This window comes from Equus asinus, chromosome 16 (genome assembly GCF_041296235.1).
Source record: "Equus asinus isolate D_3611 breed Donkey chromosome 16, EquAss-T2T_v2, whole genome shotgun sequence".
In the NCBI taxonomy this organism is placed as follows: domain Eukaryota; kingdom Metazoa; phylum Chordata; class Mammalia; order Perissodactyla; family Equidae; genus Equus; species Equus asinus.
In genome coordinates, this window is record NC_091805.1 from 13654773 (window position 1) to 13677045 (window position 22273).

Consider the following 22273-nt stretch of genomic DNA (forward strand, 5'->3'; position numbering starts at 1 on the left):
AGTTCCATGGGTTCTTTGGAATCCCCCCTCCCACCCTCAATGCTGAGAACATTTCACCACACAGTACTCTTGATATAGGTGATGATGCATTTTCCTCTGACTGGTTTCTACTCCTCCCATAGCCGTGAGGAATGGAGGGTGGGAGGGCCCACTCCCAGCTTCTGTTTCATGAGTTTTCCCATCTCAAAGCCCCTATGGAACAGAGTGTAGCTAACACAACCTCATTCTGATTCCCTTGTTTTCATGATCTATGTTTAATCTAAGGCACACACACACAACTTTTGTCCCAGGAAAGTCTGGGAGACACTTCTCAGGGCCATTGTTGCCACTGGAAGTTAGATGCCAGTTCACCACAGCTTCAGGGGACAGATACCAGGTTTCCATGTGGTCCTGTAAAAGTCTCTTTCACTTGATTAGATGTGAAGGGTCAAGCACCCCTTTGAGAAAGGGACCACACAACATAGCTCTTGCCAAAGAAATTCTCTCTCAAACTATTTCCTCTCTCAAAATCTCTTATATTCTGTGAGGCCGACTTGCTTAAGACCATGTATTGGTTTTAGTTGTCTCCTTTTCAAATCCTGTAGGCTGGTCTGTCTCATAAATCACGTTGGTATCTGTATCTATGAGAGCTGAGTGTTCAGCCAAAACTTCCGATTTAACGTCCTGGTATGAATACAGTTTGATGTACACAGCTATCCCATGGCATTTGCAGCGTGTATTATTATTCCTACTCTACATGAGTAAGCTAAGCTTCGGACAAATTAAGTAACTTGAACTGTGGCTAGTTAGGTTTCCTCACTCCGTGACCTTTGCTCTTTCCCTGCAGATGAGTTAACACATTGCCCTCTAAGAATGGACTGGAGGCCCAGTGAGTTAATGAACAGATAATCTTATTGGTTTTCTATAGGCCTACAGAATTATTGAGGTCTTTACACCAAATAAATAAAACACATAATTAATGGTAAATAAAATAAAATAACATAGTAGATGTAATGATGCTTTAGAATAAGTAGGCTTCAGATAGAAAAATAAGCTTACATGGAAAAGAAACAAAAATACAAACCTAAAAATATGAGCATCGTTAAAATTAAAAAGAAAAAATGTCGTCTATTATTGAAATCTAAATATCTGATTATGTGATAATAAAAGCTGAACGTGGTTTTCCCATGCTTGAAAGAAAACTGACTAAGAGTAACGTATCACCAGCAATGAACCCCACCCACGCCATTCAAAATGTCTTGGGAAACCAAACCACTCCTGCCATGTTGTAACATCATCGTAATACAAAGAAGTAGATGTGAAAACCTAACTTGGGCACAGAAGTAGGTCGTGATATAGGACTCCCCAGCCTACAGGATAAGCCACCCTGAGGGAAGTACTGAGCAGAAATCTGGATGGATTCAATTGGGGGATTAAGTAAATATATGACAAGGAAGCACATGGGTTTGACATATTTGAGGTACTACAGTTCTGTTGCAGGGTAATGTCAGTGATGTCATTCATAAGCCACGTTTTATCACCTGTTCTACCAGCTAGCTGAAAGGAGAGGTCATCTCCTCGTGCCCTGGGACTAGGGCAGTCTAAGTCATTTCTAACCCTCCTCTCTTACTTCATCCTGGGGGCTGGGCCTGCAAGGGGCTGCATGGGGGGATATGCAACAGAGAGTTAACACCTTCTTACTTTTATTGACTTATTTTTAAAGTACCATTAGACCTACTTCTATATATCATTTTACTCCCTATTGAGTTCAGTTTTAGATTCTTTTTTTCAATTGCTTATATCATTCAGCAAACTTTCAAAATTGAATGTGGTCTTTGAGAGTGAAGAATATCTATTATAAAACTACTTATGCTACTATAAGTGGCTGGAGAGGTAGACACTGCCGTGTGGAGATGGCAAAGTCCAAAAGACATAGCCTAGAGGCACAACAAGCCTAGAGACACTGAGGAGGGGATAACACTGAATAATAAGCTTTGGAGTGGGACTTGTAAGGCAAGGGAATTTAGAGGGTACCAGAGGTAGAAATGTGATCTTAGTATGAAAGAAAAACACAAAAACTACAGCTATAACCTTTTTGTCTTTGGTCTTTCTGCTCAAGCTTACCCTTTGCTCTTGATTTTGCATTGAGATCTCAAAAGTGCTGATTCCTGATTTTGATTAACTGTTTCTCAATGTGCCCTGTTATTTTGAAATTTTCTTCTCAAATGTGAGCCTTCCTGGACTGTGCAAAGTCAATGCCTGTCTCTCTGCTTTTAAATGAGGTAACAGATATAGGTGTATTTTCAGCTCTTTGGAGTAAAAGACAGTGCAAACATTGGGTATAATTTCTATCTTTTTATTGTACAGTAATCTGATCTTAAACCATGTTTAACATGTTTTGATTTATTTATTTGGCCCACTTTGTCATTCAGTGTGTGTATTAAAGAAGAGGTGCTGAATTCAATCATTCCGAAATTTTTCAAACTGATATCCACAAGCTTATCAGGACTCTCCACCCTCTGAAAATGTTGTATATGTGCAGGGCCATTTCCTCAGAGGACACGAGCAGGTTCATGTAGATATCCCATGCCTCCAGAGCTGTTCCCCTTTCCCATCAGAGCTTCGTTATCATCTCTGCCCAGGCCCTTAATAAGATCCTGCTATGTCCATATCTCTGTAAATCTCTGCAACTCTATGAAGTTTTTCAAATAGTGGAATACCCATGAAAATATGTCGATGTCTTATCAGAAACTTGACTCAATCTTGGTAGCAGGATTTCTGAGCACATTCTTGGTGCCATTTTCCTAGTACATATCTTATCCATTTTGAGGGCTAAATGATATCTTGACCACATCCTATGCTTTCTAGAATCCGTATCACCTTAAATATCTAGTAATCGCATTTCTGACATTGTACTGGGGGAATCCTACTTTGAGGTAAAGTTGCTGTTCTTTCTTGAAGGAAATTTTGGTCTTATCAGGTCATTTAAGCCACTTGAGTTAAGTTTTCTAATTAGTTTGTTCATTTACAAACTTTCATTGAGTGTGTATTAGTCAGAATTCTTCAGAGAAACAGAACTAATATATATATATACAGAGAGAGAGAGAGATTTACTGTAAAGAGTTGGTTCACATGATTATGGATGCTGACAAGTCCTTGTATCTGCGTTCAGCAAACTGGAGACACAGGACACCAGATGGTGTGGTTCCAGTCCAAAGGCCTGCAGTCTTGAGCCTCAAGAAGAGCTGGTATTTAGACTGAAGGCAGGAAAAAACCAACGTCCAAGCTCAATGCAGTCAGACAGGAGGTAATTCCCTCTTACTCATGGGAGGGTCAGCCATTTTTTTCTATTCATGCCTTCAACTGATTGGATGGGGCCCACCCACATTAGGGAGGGCAACTGGATTTACTCAGACTACCAATTCAAATACTAATCTTATCCAGAAACACCCTCACAATATACCTAGAATAATGTTTGACCAAATATCTGGACACCCCGTGGCCCAATCAAGTTGATACATAAAACTCACCATCACAGAATGTGTACTGTGTGTGTACCAGGTACTTACTTAACAGAGCTTTTTACTATTATTAAAAATAGAATAATAGAGTTAATTTTACTATTATTAGAGAAGATTACTGAAAATAACAGTATATTTATAATATTGTTGCATATGAATTAGTCAGATCCTTAAGGAGAGAATTTCATCTTTTGTTCTCTTTAGAAGGTATGCTATGGCTGCCTTTGTAATCTCAAACAATGGTGTGAAAAGTCTCATGTATTGATCAGAGTAAGTCATGCTAAATACTATAACAATCAGTCCTATATTTTTCTGGCTTAATAAAAAATTATTTCTCACTTATGTCACAGTCTGATAAAGGTCAGGAGGCTCTCCTAGGTAACTCACTTCCAAGCTGTAATATCCAGTTGTAGAACCCTTCCGTATATGTAAACATAGATTTTTAAATCAATATGTATCTCACCGTACTTTGCGAAGGAAAGAGAGATAAAGTCAACTCCAAAAATATATATTTAGTTGATTACTAGTTCCTATAAATCGGGAGCTCATGACCTTAGAGAAATCAGTTTTCTCCATTGATGATCTCTGTGGACCTCAGTGGGAAAGAGCTACAAGTTGAAATAATAATTACATTGGGGTCTCTCTTAACTGAAAACTTTAGAAATATGGACTTGTTAGGCTGGTATAGCAGAAGGAACCCTCCAACTGAATTTTAGATTCAAGTTCCAAGTTGTCCTCATCAAGCTGGTAACCTGATCAAATCAGTTTACTCTGGGCCTTGGTTTCCTAATTTGAAATTTAGGATGTTGGCTGTACTGATTTTTCAAAGATCACTTCCAAGGCAAAATTGCAATTATCCCAACTGGTCAATCATCTCTTTAGATTTGGTTTAGGGATGAGTTCCACTTGGAGGTGAGGGAAGGAAATGAAGAAGATTTGAAATGGCTCCTCCATCCACATGAAACAATCCACCTGAGATGTAGACAGGTGCTATTCAAAGCTGTAAGTCCACTGAGCACCAATTGTAGACTAAAGAGTGCTTTGTACAAACAACACTGAGTCCACAGCTCTCATTTACGGAGTATTAGCAGCTTGTTAGTCACAAAGTGCCTTAGCTGGAAAGCTGAGGCAGAAGGCAGTTCTGTAACTCCGTCACGATCACAGAGGGGCGCGGAAGACCCACACCAGGCATTCTGGCTTTGGGTTTGATCTCAGTTCTGGATTAGACATCCTCATTTTAATCTTTATTCATTGTTTCAATTTGTTAGTATTGTTATATTTCTGAGCTCTGCGCAGAATGCAGATTTGCTCAAACGAATTCCCAAGAACTTGTAGCAGGAGTGCTTAGAGTAATCCTGGACGGCCGGCTGCTGTGCCTTACCCATGCACGCGGTTCCCAGGGAGTCGAACAGACACTGCCTCTGAGCCTCCCCACCCACTACCACTTTGCTACAGCCCCAAGAGAAGCCACCCATCTCGAGAGGTTTCCTTTCCTGTGGAACAAGAGATATAATTAAATCGTGTCCCAGCAGTACAGGTTCCTTAATGATGATGAGCCAAAACTAATTGTATTGATTTGTTTATTACTGGCTTAGGAGGCCCATCAAGCAAATGGACTGAGACTATTTCCATATTCTTATCTGTTGGGTAAATGAGAAACAAATGACCTCTCCATATGTCTGCATCCTGAAGTCGCTGCCCTCTAAGGCTGACTGCTCCGTGGCCTTGGGTAGGAGCTTTCTTCAAGGCTGGGGCTGTTCTGCCATCTGCTTTCTTCAGAAGGGTGAAGAAAGCGAAAAGTTTGGTATTAGATATTTTACTTTTAAGTTATTTGGGGGGATTTGCTTTTAAAAATCATAATTTGGAGCCTAGCCAAAGGTACCAGATGGCTTGCTTTCTTCAGGACACCTGGTCACGAGTATTAATAATCCTAATTCAGCATTCTCTGAGGAAGGGGGAGCTACAATATCTAGAGCGGCGGGAGATGAAGAGTCACTGACACCACATAAATTCAAAGGAAGAGACTCTCCGGTTCCTGTCTGGGAGTGTGGTGTAGCTGTGGGCAGCTTCGGGGGTCCCAGAGGGAGAAAGCCTGGTGCGCCTGCACCTGTTGGAGCTTCTTGGTCTTGAGTAGTGGACCCCATTGCCCAGTCTGTTGCTTCTCAAATTAAGAGAAATGAAAAGGACTAGTGAAGTGTTCTGAAGAGGGCCACAGTAATGTCCACCACTGGGAAATTGGGCCCACGTGAAAGAGGATAAAAGAAATAGTGTTATTTAGCTTAAAAAACATGAAGCTAGGGAGCCAGCCTGGTGGTGTAGTGGTTGGGTTTGCACTCCCTGCTTCGGCAGCCTGGGGTTCACTGGTTCAGATCCCAGGTGCAGACCTACACACTGCTCATCAAACCATGCTGTGGTAGCATCCCACATACAAAATAGAGGATAATGCCACAGATGTTAGCTCAGGGCCAATCTTCCTCACCAAAAAGAAAAACATGAAGCCAAACAAAGGATGAAAAGTTGATCTGTGCTTGTTCACCTTCACTGAGGAGCAGGAGCAAAACTAAGTCTGGTCCTTAGAAAAGATTTAGGGGGATACTGAAAGAAAACCAACGTTTATTGAGTTCATGGTCTTCTCCACTTACTCTGCTAAGTGCCTCACACATGTGGTCTCTAATTCTTCCACCTAGCCCCGCCCATAAGTATTCATGTTCCATTTTAGGAAAGAGGCAGCTAGAGCTCAAATAGTTTAGGTAACTTGCCCTACAGGGACCAGCTAATGTTGGCAGATTTAAAACTAAGACTGTCTGCATCAAAGCGCGTAATCTTAGGAGATAAATACTGACCCCCTCTCTCTCCTTCTTCCTGTTTCCAGGAGAAGATAAGGGAGTTCCACTCAGCACCTCTATGTGGGTGGTATTGAAGAGAAGGACACTTCTTCCTCTCTCTCAGTGTCCTCACTCTCCGCAAAGGAGGGCTTCATCTGAAAGGGGACAATGTGGATAGCCTGAATGTCTTTGACCCTGTGGATCAAGGGCAAGACCACAACACAAACCCACCCAAGGCCCCTATGACTGAGCTCTCTCATGCCCTGTACACCAGTTTGTCCCACTCCAAGGGCCTTGCCCCTGTGACTACACGCAGTAAACAGGCCACAACGGACCTATTTCTGGCTCTGCCCCCCGAGTCTCTGCATTTCTGCTTGTACCCAGTGGCCGGGTCAGAGGCATGTGGTCCTGACAAAAGGTGATAGGAGGTCCTTCCACATTCCCCAACGCCTTTTATCATCAATAAAGCAGATGCTCTATTGCGATCACCAGTTGGCTCATTCTTTCTGTTCTCAGTTTGTTAGAACCCCTTGGAGAGAAGATTGAGTGGTTAGGCTTTTTTCTAACCACCAGTCTTCACTACTGACAAGCCACTGGAGGAACTCTCTAAATGTGAGCGTCATTAAGATGACCTGATAGCTTAGTGTCTGGGATGGTTTACGGGGAGTTTTGACCAATAGGAGAAAGAGGTTTTTACAAAACCTCCCTTAGCCTTATTTGAAGTCTATTTAGTTGATCCCACAAATTGCTTTACTTTTTCCTAGTTCACAGGTTTATTTTAGGGAAATTTAACTTTTAAAAGTTCTTCACATTTATCCTCCATTTGCAGATTTAAACTACTTTGCCATTCATGTAGACTGTGTGGGGTCAAGGACCTTTGATAAACTTTACCTCATTCAATTCTCAAGACAGCAGAGCAAAACAGAGAACATTAAGAAGATAGAGTCTCCTCTTTGTAGAGGAAGAAACTTATTAAAGTTGTCCAAGGTCACTTTGCTGGTAAGTGGCTAGAATGAGACTCTGGCTACTTTTCCGTGTTCTGATACATCAACCAGCCAGCCTTAAAATATAACAACACTTCACAACAGACGATGTAAGACAAGTAATTGGTAAATTTGATCACATAACAATATAACACTCCTTTAGAGCAATGTCAACTAATTAAACAACATAAAATAGTAAATAGAGGAATAATTTGTCCCATTTGACAGACGAACAGTTAATTTCCTTCATATATAATAAGGTCTTTACCTATCAATAAGAAAAATAGAAATGAGCGAAAACAAAATGGGCAAAGCAAAAGACACAATTGGTCAATGACCATGAAAAGTGCTTAAACTTATGTGTCACTAAAGAAATACCACTGAGGTATCATTTTTCAGTAATTAGCAATAATTATAGAGTTTGATGATAGGAAACATTGGTAAGAATGTGGGGGAAAGCTCTTGGTAGAAGTATATTTTAAAATAGCTCTTTTGGCAGGAAATTTGGCAATATTTATTACCACCTCTTAGTAAATGCTCATAATATCTGGTAGAGTGTGATAGCAGAGTCCCATGACCAGAAATAAAGTAGACACGGAGCCTAGAGGATGTGTTTGCTCTGCCCATTGGGTCTTATCAGACTACAGAGTTCAGCTCAGATGAAAATTGGGGAGCCTCTGCTCTAATCTCCTTTTCTATGCTCTCTCTCACCTCTTTTTTCCATGAGTCTCTCTCTATCCAGCTGGTGTTTTTTTCTTTTGAATAATCCCCAAGATGTGTAGCTACCAGTTTCTCAGTTCTATTAGGTCCTCACACATCCTGTTGTGTCCTGGGCTTTCGTGGGGGGGAAGGGACTCTAAGGATTTCAGAGTGAAAGTACACAAGGTAAATAAACATTTCCCTTGCCGATTTTGACCACCACTTATAGAGTAACAAATGCACTACAGTGATAGAACTCCCTCTTGGTGAGCAAGAGAGAAAATAAAGAAGGAATAGAAAATTCTATTCAACTATGATATAAATTGACCCAGAAATTACTCTCGGAGGAATTTATTCCATAGACATACTTGCAATAGTGCATAAGGATACATCTGCGGAAATTCATTGCAACCTTGTTTGTAATTACAGAACATAGAATATAAATGGTCATCAATAGACACCTGGGAAAATAATCCATGGTCCGTCTCTATTATGGAATACTAGGCAGCCCTTAAGAATGATGTAGATCTTCCATTACTCTCTTGTAGAAAGTCGCCTAGAATATAAAGCAATCTCATATTCTCCAATGTGAAGATTTTTTAAAAAGACTTTGGCCAACTTAAATGTACATGTCTTTAGAATTATCAATGAAGTTATCAAATGTCTACTTATATTTATTAATCTAGTTACATATTCACATTTAAGATCACATATCATATAACATATTACTTTGGAAATATTTCCACTTTTTGCATTTCTTGGTTCAGTATTATTCAGATATTTCACATGCATCTTTAACACCAGTTTAACAAACTGGAGCTCCGTTCCAAGTCATCTAACGCATATTTTTCAGTGTACATTTGACTATTTCCATCTGTTTCTTGAGATGCAGCATTTATTGGCCCACATACAGTGCTTCCACTGGAAGTTTTATCACAAACTACAAGTACCCATTCATACAACTTTAGGAAAATGGTTTTATTACCAGTCATTCTATAGGGGTATATGTAGGATTTCACAACATAGCTACTTATTGTCTTGCTTATTAAATGATCTTTGAAAGGCTTGTTTATGCAATCTCAAGCTTGAAATTTTGAGATCTTACCCCCAGGAGTAAAGACTAATCTTTGATAAATTTCTTTGCCCCCTTTTAATCAATTCCAACAGATAACCTCAATAAGCATCCAAAACTACTGTCGATTGAGGTTGTTTCTGGCTAATGCGTCTTTCCCAAACAATAATCTTTTGTTCAAAATTAAGTAATGAAGAAAAACTTTGCAAGGACCCAAAGATAATTATCCTTTTCTGAAGGATAATTTTTGGAAAGTAACTTCACCTTTTACTCAGGCATTTGTGGAATGTACGTAGATGTGGAAAAATATCCAAGACATATTTTGAAGTAAAAGAAGAGTTTGCAGAATCATATTTACAGTGAACTCATTTGTACAAAATAAAAAGGCTGTATCATTAAACTTACCTATAATTTTATGTAATCATAAACCTTTTCTGGAATAATACATGGTGTTTACTCCTAAGGGGGTGAGGGAAGGACTCCAGGAGGAGGAGGAAGACACATATTTTTCTCTTTTACCTTTGTTCCAGTATCAGCAGTAACATATTAAATGGAAATTCATTTGAAATGCACTCTTATCTTTTTCCTCTCTCCCCTCTGCCTCCTCCTACAAGACGTTTCTCATTTGGAGTTTTGCTTGCTGTTACCTTGAGCCAAATTAAACCACTGACCTCCTGGTGGAAAAGGCCAGAACCTGCTCAATGACTCTTGCCTCTTTCCCATCCATTCTCTACGCAGACACTCACCAAAGCCCTGGTCATGTTCCATCTATAATCCGCAAATCCCCAAACGCATACGTGAGGCTTTATAGGACACATGATTTAAAAGGCAAGGTCATTATCCCAGGAGATTATACTCCAAGGCACACAAAAACAAACACCAGAGAAGATTAAGTCATTTTGTTGAGCTGAAACAGCAGGAGAGGAGGTCAGTTTGGGGAAAATTGACTGAAGGAAGCAAATTTTATGAGGTCAGGGAGAGAAAAGAAAAGAATAAAACATACTTATGAATAAGCTAAATGTCGTTTTCCCAAATTAGTGAAACCAAAGGTAGAGAAGCAGGATATCAAGGCAGCCTGTCTGAGTAAGCCTCAAAAGGAAGAAAGTAGCACAAAGCTACAGAAGCTTCGACATGAGAACAAAGAGGAGAGGGAACCAGTATTTAATGGGTGCACACTGTGAAATAGGAGCCTCGTGGGTTCAGTTCAGTACGAGAATCCCTGGCTAAGACTGCATAAGCAGTAGAAGTTTCCTTTTCTCATGTAACAAGCAGTCTGGATATAGGCAGTCACTGGAACTGATTCAGTCAGTCAGTGAAATCAGAGATCCTGATTAGTTCAGCGTCTCTGTGATGCTTTTGGCTTCCCCAATGTTCCCACCTCTGAGACAGCTGTGACAGCATCAACCATTACATCCTCCCACAAGGCACGTCCAAGCCTGAGACAAAGGGTGACAAAAGGCAGTGTCTCTCCACCTGTGACTCTCTTATAGGGAGCAATATCTTGTTTAGAACCCCCAGCAGTTTCCCCTCACATCTTGTTAGCCATAGCTGTGTCACATGCTCACCCTACTCCAGGGACTGCATCCGCATTTTTGAGATCAAGGGATCCCCTCCTGATACTTAAAGAAAAATCAGAGCTCTGTTAGCAGGTAAGAAAAGGTGGTGGGCTTTGGGAAAGTGACCAGCAACGTCTGCCCCATTATTTAATCCTCTCACGTAATATTCTAAGGTAAGTATTATTATTGCCATTTGTATTAGTTTTCTAGGGCTGCCATAACAAATTTCCACAAAGTGGGAGGCTTAAACAACAGAAATTTATTGCCTCACAGTTCTGGAGGCCACAAGTCCAAAATCAAGGTGATGACAGGGTTGGCTCCTTCTGAGGATTGTGAGGGGCCCCTAATGACCTCATTGTAACTTGATTACCCCTATAAAGACCCTGTCTCAAAATAAGGTCACGTTCTGAAGTAATGGAGGTTAGAACTTCAACATACGAATTTTAGGAGTTCACAGTTCAAGCCATAACACCATTGTACATAAGAAACAGAGGCTAGTAGTGATTAGATAACTTGCGTAAGACAACAGTATCTCCAAACCTAGGTCTGTTTTATCACGAATTAGTGTTATTTCCACCATGATACAAGAAAATAGAAGTTACCATATGAAAAACAGAGTGAACGGTATTGTAATACTTCTAAAATACATGGCAGAATGTAGGAATATTATATGATATGTGAAAAAACATACATTTTCAGCTAAAATATTTGAATCCGTATCTCAGTTTAGATATAAATGATAGTTCTTGACCAGGTAACGTGAAACAGAAGCTGAACGTTAAGTATGCTCTAAGCTCTATACACTAAAATAAATGAAGCCAGCAAAAGAACTCAAAGAAGTGGGACGGAAACAATAACTGTTCACCAAACACTATCAGCAAGCAGGATTTGCCAAAGGAAAAGCCATCCAATGGTGCCTTAATTACATCTGCAAAGGCCCTTACTCCATATAAGGTCACATTTTGAGGCTCCAGGTGGATATATGTTTGGAGGGCCACAATTCAACCCACTACAATATTGAATAAATGTTTAGGGGAATAAATGAATGATTATTCAACATGGCTTCAATATTTAGTGTAAAGAATTACGCATTCATACTACAAGAAAGGAACCTGTTTTTAAAAGTATACAGAAAGGTAAATGCAGATCAAACATACAGGTAGCTTAGGAAACCCAACAATGGGTGTTCAAAGAACCTTTAGATGCTTGTGTTAGAGGGTACCACTGTGGTATTTTGGACCTGCACTGTATGGAGTCTTAGATTTGAAAGAACCTAACATAACTTGTGGTCCAGAGGCATAATAGATCATATTACGGTGAGATTTTACCATTGCTAGAGTTATATTATTTGTAACTTGAGCTCCTCTAACTATTAAGTAGTACTATCTCTTATTATTGATATTTTTAAAAGAATTAGACTGTAGAAAGATGTTCTGCTGTATGGAAGCATTTTAATAGGATCACACCCACTGTCATCTTCTGGCGTACTTCAGGTGTGCCCTTGTTCAATGATAGAGAACTCAGAAGCTTCTAGTCCTTCTCTCCTACCTTGTAATTTCATGTATGAAACTCATCATGGCCAATGAGAAGGTGGGTATTTTTATATCGTAGTCCTGCCAAACAGGAAACAACTCTCTATCAGGTAATGCGGCTAAACATTTTCTGGTACCTAGTATAAGCATTATTATTTTCAGTAGCGATGTGCTAATTAGCATAATTAAGCAAGAAATGGGCAGCAAAAACTATTATAGAAAAACTCAGTAATATTTCAGATAACATTTAGACATACGATCAACCTAGAGCTTGTCCTGCATCATCATTTATTGACACCACAGGGAGTGATCGTTCTCCACTTTATAAATAGATCCAGGTAAAACCCAGACTGCGGCCCAAATTGGCAACACTCAGTCAGCCTCACTTGAGAATTTTATTTCCAAAGAGGCAAGAACTTCCACCAGTTTACAGGTAGAATCACCTCTACCTCCCTGGAGAAGCAGAGGTAGTCTCTCTGGCTGCACTTTGCTTGAAATGCAGCACTGTATGTTAAATGCACTGCAAATAGAGCTCAGAATAGAGGGCCTTAGGCTGCACTATCATGAATCTTTCACCTTTGCTAATCTTAACAATCAGAAATAACTTTAAAATAGACATGTGGAGCAGCATGTGCACGGGAGAAAGAGGCACCACTTACTTTCAGTGCCAGCCACAGTGTTCGTTTGGCCATTTGTACTTGTCAATAGCCGCTGAGGGCAATCTCCTTATTTAACAGCAGAGAAAAAAGTGACGTATGTTCAGCTCCTACCTTGAGACATAATCATTATTTAATAATGTGCTGTATATGAAACACGGGTTTCATTTGATACATCATATGCTAATAAACTCCAGAGGGTTGCTGAGGCCCTTGGAAATGGAGCCCATGAGATCAGGATGGTTTTCTGCTTGCATTAGGCAGTACCCTGCACCGTGTTGAATCTTGGGGCTCTTGTAAATCTTTACGAGCTGTTGCATATCCAAGGGGAGAGAGCAACTACTTCTACTACCACTGAAATATGCCAAAAATTCAATAGTAGTAAAGTGATACTGCATTAAGATGGAATAAAGAAAGAAGGCTTGCATCCGGGAAGGAAGGAGCCTGGGTCCATCGCAGGCAAAATTGTGAATTAAGTGAGAGATCTCTTGCATTAAAACCTCATCTTTCCTTTAATGGTCCCTTTCTCTCTTTCAGTGACCCACATAAACAGATTTCCGTTGCCTGGAGCCTTTCCCTGGCTCTGTGCGTCTTCCCAGTGCTGAGGCTGTCAACACCGCAAAACCCTCCCTAGATTGTGCCCCATGCCCAGACCTTCCCAACCCATTCTTTAAGAATATTATTGAGCAGCTATTGTATTGGGGGACATATGTGGGAGTATATCAATATGCTTTCCTTTCCAAGGTGCATTTATAGTTCAAGGAGGACATCGGTGTCTTATTCTGAAGGATGGACTAATAACGGAGGTTTCAGGTCCAAGGCAGGTAAATTAGCTGTGAAAAGAGGAGGCTGCAGAAAGTTTGGCTAAGGAGGCTTGGATCAGGCGACAACATTCAGATCATGTCATAAAGGCAATCAGCTGTCACCTCTCTGTGAACGGCAGGCCCTGGAGAAACTACCGGAACTCAGCAGAAGTATGTATGTATGAATGTTGATGCACTAGAGCAGAGCCTTGGAGCATGCATGGAAGAGACCAGACATAAATATTTAAGGTGAACGGCCCTTTGGAGAAAATGAAAAATGACATGCCGTTGGGCCCTGGGAGGAGTTTTTAGGAGAAGCAAGCAGGATTAAGCAAATGCCTTTGCTGTTCATTATTTCACAAACAAAACAAAACAGAAAATTCTAGCCAGTCCGGGGCTATGTCTCTCAGGAGTGGCTGCTGGTTTTGATCCTGTCAGTCCTAAGTAAAGACGAGGTGGAGCTGGAGGGAGAGGTGGCTGGAGGGGGTCATATGGGTTAGGCTACTGGTGGCACAGCTCAAGAAATACCTTGGTGGGAAAGATTCATTCATTCCATTTATTTTATTAAAAAATAGCTTTATTAAGATATAATTTACATGCCATATAATTTTCTTATTTAAAGTGTACAATTCAATGGCTTTTGGTATATTTGGAGTTAAACAATTATCACCATAATCAATTTTAGCACATTTTCATCACCCCAAAATAAAATCCCACACCCCTTAGCAGTCACCCCTCAACTCCCCAACCCCCACAAGCCCTAGGAAACCACTCATCCACTTTCTATCTCCATGGATTTGTCTATTTGGAATATTCTATATAAATGGAATAGTACAATATGTGGTCCTTTGTGACTAACTTATTTTACTTAGCCTAATGTTTTCAAGGTTCATCCATGTTGTAGCCTGTAAAAAGTACTTAAGTTCTTTTTATGGCTGAATAATATACCATGGATATACCACATTTTATTTATCCATTCATCAGCCAATAAATATTTGGGTTATTTCTCCTTTTTGGCTGTAATGAATGATGCTGCTCTGAACATTCATATATAACTTTTTGTGTGGACATGGGTTTTCATTTCTCTTGTGTATGTACAAGGACTGGAATTGCTGGCTCGTATGGTAACTCTATAGGTAGACTTTGAGGAAGTGCTTGACTGTTTTTCAAAGCAGTGACATCATTTTACTTCCAGCTTGCAGTGTATGAGGATTCCTATTTTTCTGCATCCTCACCAATACTTGTTATTATCTGTCCTTCTGACTATAGCCATCCTAGTGGGTGTGAAGTAGTATGTCACTGTGGTTTTGGTTTGGACTTTCCTTTGGTTAATGACCTTGAGCATCTTTTCATGTGTTTATTGACTCCTTCCACTTCATCTTGACTAGTAAACTTGCCTTAGAGAGATTTGGCCTAGCACAATGGAGATGTAATGGCAGAAAAGTGTCAGCACTCTAATGTCTGTGGACAAAACAACCCCGAGTCTCTGCAGGAAGACTGGGGAAGCCTGGATCATGTTTGAAGTTTGTCACTGGGGCTCCTGTATTGCTGACACAGGACATCCAGAAGTCTCCTAGGAGAACACATGTTGCTTATAAAGGCCTCTAGAAGAGGCTCTAGAAAGGGTCGTGAGAGAGGCAGGAGGTCCTCACAGCAGACACCAAGGAAGGGCTGAGCTGGAGCCCAGATTTCTAGGTGCACATCTGGTAGCACATACCCCATGGCCTCCTTTCATTCTGCCCATTTTATGCTCTAAAATTTTACAGATTCTGGAACAGTGTCACTTATACGTTAATGAAAAATTGAAAATTGATAACGATGTCTGAGACACTGAGCACATATATCATTTAGGAACAAGTAAGAAAGTGCTTTTTGTGTCATATAAAAATATACTGAAATTGCCAGGATAAACCAGGTGGTGAGCATAGAGCGTCAACTTAGTAAGGACAATATATATTTCGAATAAATACTTTATTGAGTAGGACAGAATTTTCTAGGTCTGAAAAGTTTCTAATATAAGAATCTAAGAATCGAACAGCTTGTCATTTTTAAGCTCATGAAGAAATAAGAATGAGGTTATTTATTCTGGAAAGACCAACAGAGTTATTCTTCAGTTGTTGATATAGTGTGAAATTATTTGAATGCTGGTGGTCTAAAGAAGCATCTTTTATCACTCAGTGCAGTCTAAGAAAAAACAACCAGGCAAATGAACAAGGGAACACAAAATGGAAGAAAAGGAAAAGGGATGGGGGGCGATGAGTGTAGTTGCTATCCAATGTGCATTCAAAGAATGCTTCCAAAAATATTGGCTGGAATTCAGAGAACTGGCTTGGGTCAAATCGACTGACACGTTAAGAATGGATGGGAATTTATAATATTGGGGTTGTTTGGGCTGATCCTACAGGAGGATCTTGGTGAGAATCATAAAAAGAATGAGGAGCCATGCTTAGTGACACTCTAGAAGCTCTAAGGGAGAATCTTTTCCTTGCCTTTTCCATCAAGGAATGCAAGGCTGTCCACACTCCTTGGCTCCTGGCCCCGTACCACTCTGATCTCTGCTTCCATTGTCACATCTCCTTTTCTGACAGTCCTATCTCCCTTTTTCTCTTATAAGAAAACTTGTGATTACATTGGGCCTGAATAATCCAGGATAATCTCTGCATCTCAAGATCCTTAATTTAACCACAATTGCAAAGTCCCCTTTGCCAGGTAAGTTTTCAGGGATTAGGACGTGGACATCTTTATGGGGCCATTATTGTACCTACCACTAGGAGGAAGGGAGTCTCTCGGCCCTTTGAATATCAGCCTGAAAGTGGGGGAGAGTATGTGTGTTTTCTGAGGGCTGACCCCAACTCTCCAGGGCACAGTTAAAACACGGTGGGCCATCCTGAAGTGTCATCTGCTGACAATGAAACCAAAGGCTTGGATGGCATAGATTTTCCATGTTAGAATAACAGTTCACAGCATAAATATGTAGGACGTGATTTAACTCACAGCATGCTAGGAGCTCTGGACAGAAACTTTAGAATGGGTGTTTATACTGAATTTAATTTATTTGCATTTGGAAGCATGATTTTGAGCTAAAAACGTTATGTGTAAGATATTGCAGGCTTTGGTTCCTACCCTTCACCAAAAATATCTCGAGATCCTTGTGCAAGGTAGTATGTTGGGTGCTGAGAGGGGCAATACAAACGAGACAGACCCTGCCATCTAGCAGCCTGCAGCCAAAGAAAGAGCACATATAACATCCCAATGTGTTGTGATAGGCGCAACAGACTGAGGGGTGGGACCAGAGACAGGGACACTAGAGGAAGGATGGTCCAAGAAGTAGGAGCAGAAAGTATAAAGGAGCAGAGACAACATAGTGGATCCAAGAAGAGTAATACTAGACGGTTATATAGTGTTTACTATACGCCACACGCTGGTCCAAGACCTTTGTGTATATGAACTCATTTAATCCTTGCAACTCAAGTAGGGTAAATTACCTTTCTTGATAGAGTTTCTTGAACATCTCTCCACTTCTCCTACCTGCTGTTATGGCTCTAGTTCAAGACAGCAGGGTCTTTACCAATGTTTCCCAACAGGTGTCTCTGCCCGCCTCGCTTATCCTACACCAGCATGATCCATTTATAAGGTAAATCTAACTCTGCGACTTAAAACCCTTCGACTCCTGCCCAAATAAAACTTAAATTCTTTCACTCTGCACTCCAAGCCCTCCAGAGTCTGACCTTGGTCCCCCGCTTTGCCCTCACCTCCACCCTCTTTCCTCATGCACTCTTGCCATTTACAATCCAGAAAGAGTGGGTTCCGTCTCCATGCAGGGAGCTGTGTTGTTTCACGCTGTGGACTTGCCCTCCACACCTCCTTCTCCAGGTAAACCCTGCTATTGTTCAAGTGTCATCCTGAATGCCAGCTCCTCCTCAGAATTCCTTCGTCAGTCCCCTCCATCCCCACCTCTACACGGTGTCCCTCCCCTTTCCTCCCACAATACCCTGAGCCCAGCTCCGGCCTTTGTGCCTCTGTTCTCCCCAATCGATTTGAAGATTCTGCAGAGCAAAGACATCTTCCCCTCTCCAGCCTTGCACAGTACTCGGCACATAACCGCGCTTCACTGAATGTTCTTTAAGTTCAACTCAACTGAGCAGGAAAGCATGTCTCTTTAGTGTGACTGTGCCTTTTCGACGTTCAGAGGGCGGCAGTACAATTGAGGGTGATTCGAGAACACTTAAAAATCGAAAGGACTTCACATCAAAGGCCTCTTGATGTAGTGAAAATGAATATCAAAATCAATATGCCGTTCAGTTTAGGGATATGAATAAATGATTTCAAATGAATGGCATTTTCCTCTCAACATTAAGTGGTGGAAGAAAATGAATTATTAGATAACATATTTGAAGTAATAGCTCTTCTCCTGATTTCTCCTACAATTTGTTTTTGCTTCTCTTACAGACCTCCACACTGTGTGTCACGGCCATCTGAGAAATAGTTATCTCCCTTAACGTTCTAAAGGGCAGAGACCGTATCTTAGGCTCCAAATTCGGAATTATTTCCTGGCATTAGTCTCTTCCTCCTCTGTGCTACCATAACATCATTTCTTCTTTAACGGATTGTTTTTAAATGGATAACCTCCTACTTGAATATGATGATTTTTGTAGGGGAGGCGTTTAGTAATATGGAAAAGAGAATTTAAAAATGTAAAAGACTGCCTCCATTTCTCCTTCAAACCCACGCTGCTCTCCGCAGGTAACTTCTAGTAAGAGTCTAGGTCTTTTTCTCTTCATAGACACCCACATGCACACACCTCGCACCTATGTGGTGTTGATTCTTTCTGCTGCTGTTTCTTATTACGTGGAATTTTGCTGAGCATTGTTCTGCTGCTTGAGTCATTTTGTAAATGTTATCTAACCATATGTCTTGGAAATATCTACATATAGATACACGTACATACATTTACATATAAATATACACATATGTGTATGGATAGATATACATATATATACTTTCTTCTTTCTCTTATTGTTTGCTTGGAATAGATATATGGTTTTCCATTTGTGTTTACTTTTTGCTTAAACTATTTGAGTTGGGTTCCTATAACTGGCAATTGAAAAATCCTCTCTACTTTTTTTGCGATTACTGAGTATATGTGACTTTTGTATAAATGTGAGACTTTTGATAGGAGAGATTTCTAGACGGGAGGTTGGCTAGGTCAGGGGTTACGTGCATTCTATATTTTGATAGTTACTCACTGACAGATTGCTTCAAAAACAGCTGTCCCTGGATGGTGTCTGAACTTGCTCTTTTTACCACATTTTCAAAAATACTATCAATCTTTTTTTACATTCTCAATTTAATGGGCAAAATATAGTCTTCTTATTTTAATTTTCATTCTCCTATACTAGTGAGATTGGCGAACATTGCATGTGTTTCTCAGGCACATGTACTTCTCTACTTGTGAATGGTCCTGTATTCTGATTTCTATTGGCTCATCTGTCTGTATAATTCTTCTGAAAGAACTCTGTACGAAACTAACATTAAGCTATTGTATATTAAGCATGCTATAGGCATTTCCTCCTAGTTATCTTTTTAATTTGCTTATTATAACTTTTTCAATATAGAAGTTTAAAAAATATATGCAATCAAATCAGTCTTTTTTTCTAAATCCTTTTATCATTTTGTTTTTAAATTTGTTATCTACTGAGACAGATCCTAATTAATTATGGTTTAATTTCAAAGTTTGTTTAAGATTCTTGGACATTTTCTTGTTATAAATGTTACAACAGATATAAATGTTATCTGTTTAAATTGATTAATAACCATGGGATTTTAATTGAAATTTTACTTACTATGTAGATTTGTATTGGGAGAATCAACACTTTTAGAAGGACTCTTCCTGCCCCAAAATATGATTTATTGCTTCATTTATTTAAGGCTCCTTTTATGTCTTATCGTAAAACATCATCTCTTTTTCATACAGGCCTTACATGTTTTGGGTAGGTTTATATCCATGTGTTTAATAGTATTGTTGTTTTAGCGAATATGACTTTTTAAGTATGCTCTTAATGTTTTACTTTTGGCATATAAAAAAGTTATTTTTCACATTTACCTAACATATAATTTTTCATTAGACTTAATTTTTTGTAGATTTTATTTATTCTACATTTAGGGTACATTTTTTTCACTGAATTTTATCTTTGAGTTAGCCCATTTTGATAGGTATTCACTGCTATTCACTTCTAAACATATTTTGATTTTAATTTTGATTTCCTCTTAAAGTCAAAATTTATTAAAAGTAAGAGTTTTTTTACATTTATAATTGGAGAGTTTTCTGGTTATTCTTTTTTCATTTTGTTTTGTTTTGCAGGAAGGAGGTGCTTGTTTTTGTACTCTAGCCGGAAAACGGAGGCTGTAATTTCTACTTTTCAAGATGCATGAGTTTTTTTGTGACCTTTTGTAGTCAGTTTTTATAAATGTCCTATGGGTATTAAAAATAAGTCATTTTTGTTTATTAGTATGAAGTTCTAGCTTTGTATATTTAAAAATACATACTAATTTTGAATATCAACTAATGTGCATTCCTATTTATTTCTGACTGTTTCATATCACAGAAAATGAAATAGTCTCTCTCTTTTTGAGAGAGATCTAATTGCAGTGTCCAAATATCGTTGTAAATTTGTTTATTTCTCCTTATATAATTCTAACAAGTTTACCTTGTGTTTTTGATGTTATTTGTTAAGTACATAATCATTTTTAATTCTTTTCATCTTAAATTCAAGCATATTTACTATTGCTGGGGCCAGTCTTGATTTATTAGCGGAACTTTATGTTCAACCATTCTGTGCCATTTTAATATAGGTTTGACTGTAGTAAAAAGCACAGCTGAAACTATTTTGTGTGGCCTCTGTGGCTCCTATTTTAAATAAGATTTTAATTGATTCTCATTTATTATGATAACTGAAATATTTGGTCTTATATTCTGATGGTTTATTTTTCCTCCTTTTCTGTATTTAGTTGGTTTTATTGGGTTTTTCTTCATTCTTCCTTTGGTAATTATGCATTCCATTTTTCTCACAAAATCTATGTTTAAATACACTATGGAAACTTACAATTTCCAATTCTGTGTTGACGTTAAATACTTTTCAAAACTATCCCTCCTTAATTAGACCCTTAATCCTTTTTCAATTTCCTTCCAGCTTCCTGCCCCTTCCTTTGTTTTGTTGAAAAGATCAGCAATTAATTATTCAGTTTTTTTATTTTTAAGAAAGCTTTCTTTGGAATTATCCTTGGAAATTGCCTTAAGTGTCACAGTCTTACTACCAACTGTTTTTAGATATATTGATGTGCTTTCTGGTTAAATTATTAACCATCTTTTCTTATATCTTGCATCGTCATCCTTTTTCAGATTCTTTTGTTTTTGCTGGAGCATATCCTCAAGTATTCCCTTCAAAAAGAAGCGATGAGACAATATATCCTGAGAACTCCTATCTAGAAATGTCAACTTAGTGTTCGCATTTGCAGGCTAATTTAAACATAATCTTCTAGGTTGAAAGTCATGTTCCCTCAGAACTTTGAAGACTTTCTTCTACAACCTGTGCATCCAAATTTTCTGATGAAGAGAATGACATCAGTCAGTTCTTGTTCCTTTGAATGCAATCGTTCCTCACTGCACTGTCCAAAATTGTAGCCACCTATCACATGTGGTTTGATACCACGTGGTTTGAAATATGGGTAGTAAGTTGATGAACCGGATTTTTAATTTTATTACATTTTAAATAATTTAAATGTAAATTTAAATAGCCACATGTAGCTTGTGACTATTGTATTAGTGCAGCTCCACAATCATACAGAGTATCTAGTTGTTTCATTAATCATTATTAATTCTCAGTATGAGCTTTCGTTCTCCATGAGTCATCACTTCTTTCCGACTCTTCAGCTCTGTCATTTGTGCTGTTTTGTAGAAGAAACCCTCATGTTGATCTTCTTGTTCATTATTCAATTTTCAACTATTCTGCTGATTTATTAAGTTTATGGTAATTCTGTTTTTTAATTTCCAAGAACTCTAACTCATTTATTTTTCATAGCAGCCAGTTACTTTTATCATGGATAATATATTTTTAAAATATGTATGAGATTTAAAAAAAATATACATACTTCTTTTCTTGCGTGCTTTGTTAGCTTCTGTTTCCTTAGTGGTTGCTTCCTCTGTGGAGTCAGTGAATCTTTTTTCGTGATGGAGCTTCTCTCAGATGTTTAGTGATTCATGCGTGTTTGCTCATATTTGTATCTGAGGATCTTGATTGAAAAGTATTGGTAGCGACATCTTATTTACTCAGCACAACTGAGAATCCCTATTGACCTAGCAGCAAATACAGGATCTAATAATAGGAGCCTTGATTCCAGAGACGAGGCAAGGGAAGAGAGATGCATTCTAGATGGGCCCCTCTTTAAAGATAGTTCAGAGCCTTCATCTTGGAGGCGCTTCTCAGAATTCCCCCTCTATGAAGCTGTCCTTGGCACTCAGTCCTAGAAGCAAACGTAAGAGTTGGTTGCTCTAAGAGCCAACTGGAATAGTAGACACACACACACACACACACACACACCCCACGATAAAAATTACCTGACCAGCCACCCACAGTCCACTACTTCCGGT

The 22273-nt window shown here is 39.2% G+C and overlaps 1 protein-coding gene across 6 annotated transcripts in view; it reads left to right on the plus strand.

The window, feature by feature from the left end:
• Positions 1–22273, plus strand: part of ST6GALNAC3 (ST6 N-acetylgalactosaminide alpha-2,6-sialyltransferase 3) — a 497431-nt gene that overhangs the window by 370790 nt on the left and 104368 nt on the right. The window contains exon 4 of one of the 6 annotated variants that reach the window (XM_070486618.1): positions 19988–20186. The exons of 4 other annotated variants lie outside the window; for them this stretch is intronic. In XM_070486618.1, the coding sequence (XP_070342719.1) occupies positions 19988–20015 (28 nt within the window). In that variant the 3' untranslated portion in view covers positions 20016–20186. Of the gene's footprint in view, positions 1–3151; positions 3306–19987; positions 20187–22273 lie in introns of those variants that run through there. One more of the 6 variants, XM_070486615.1, reaches the window with a different exon arrangement.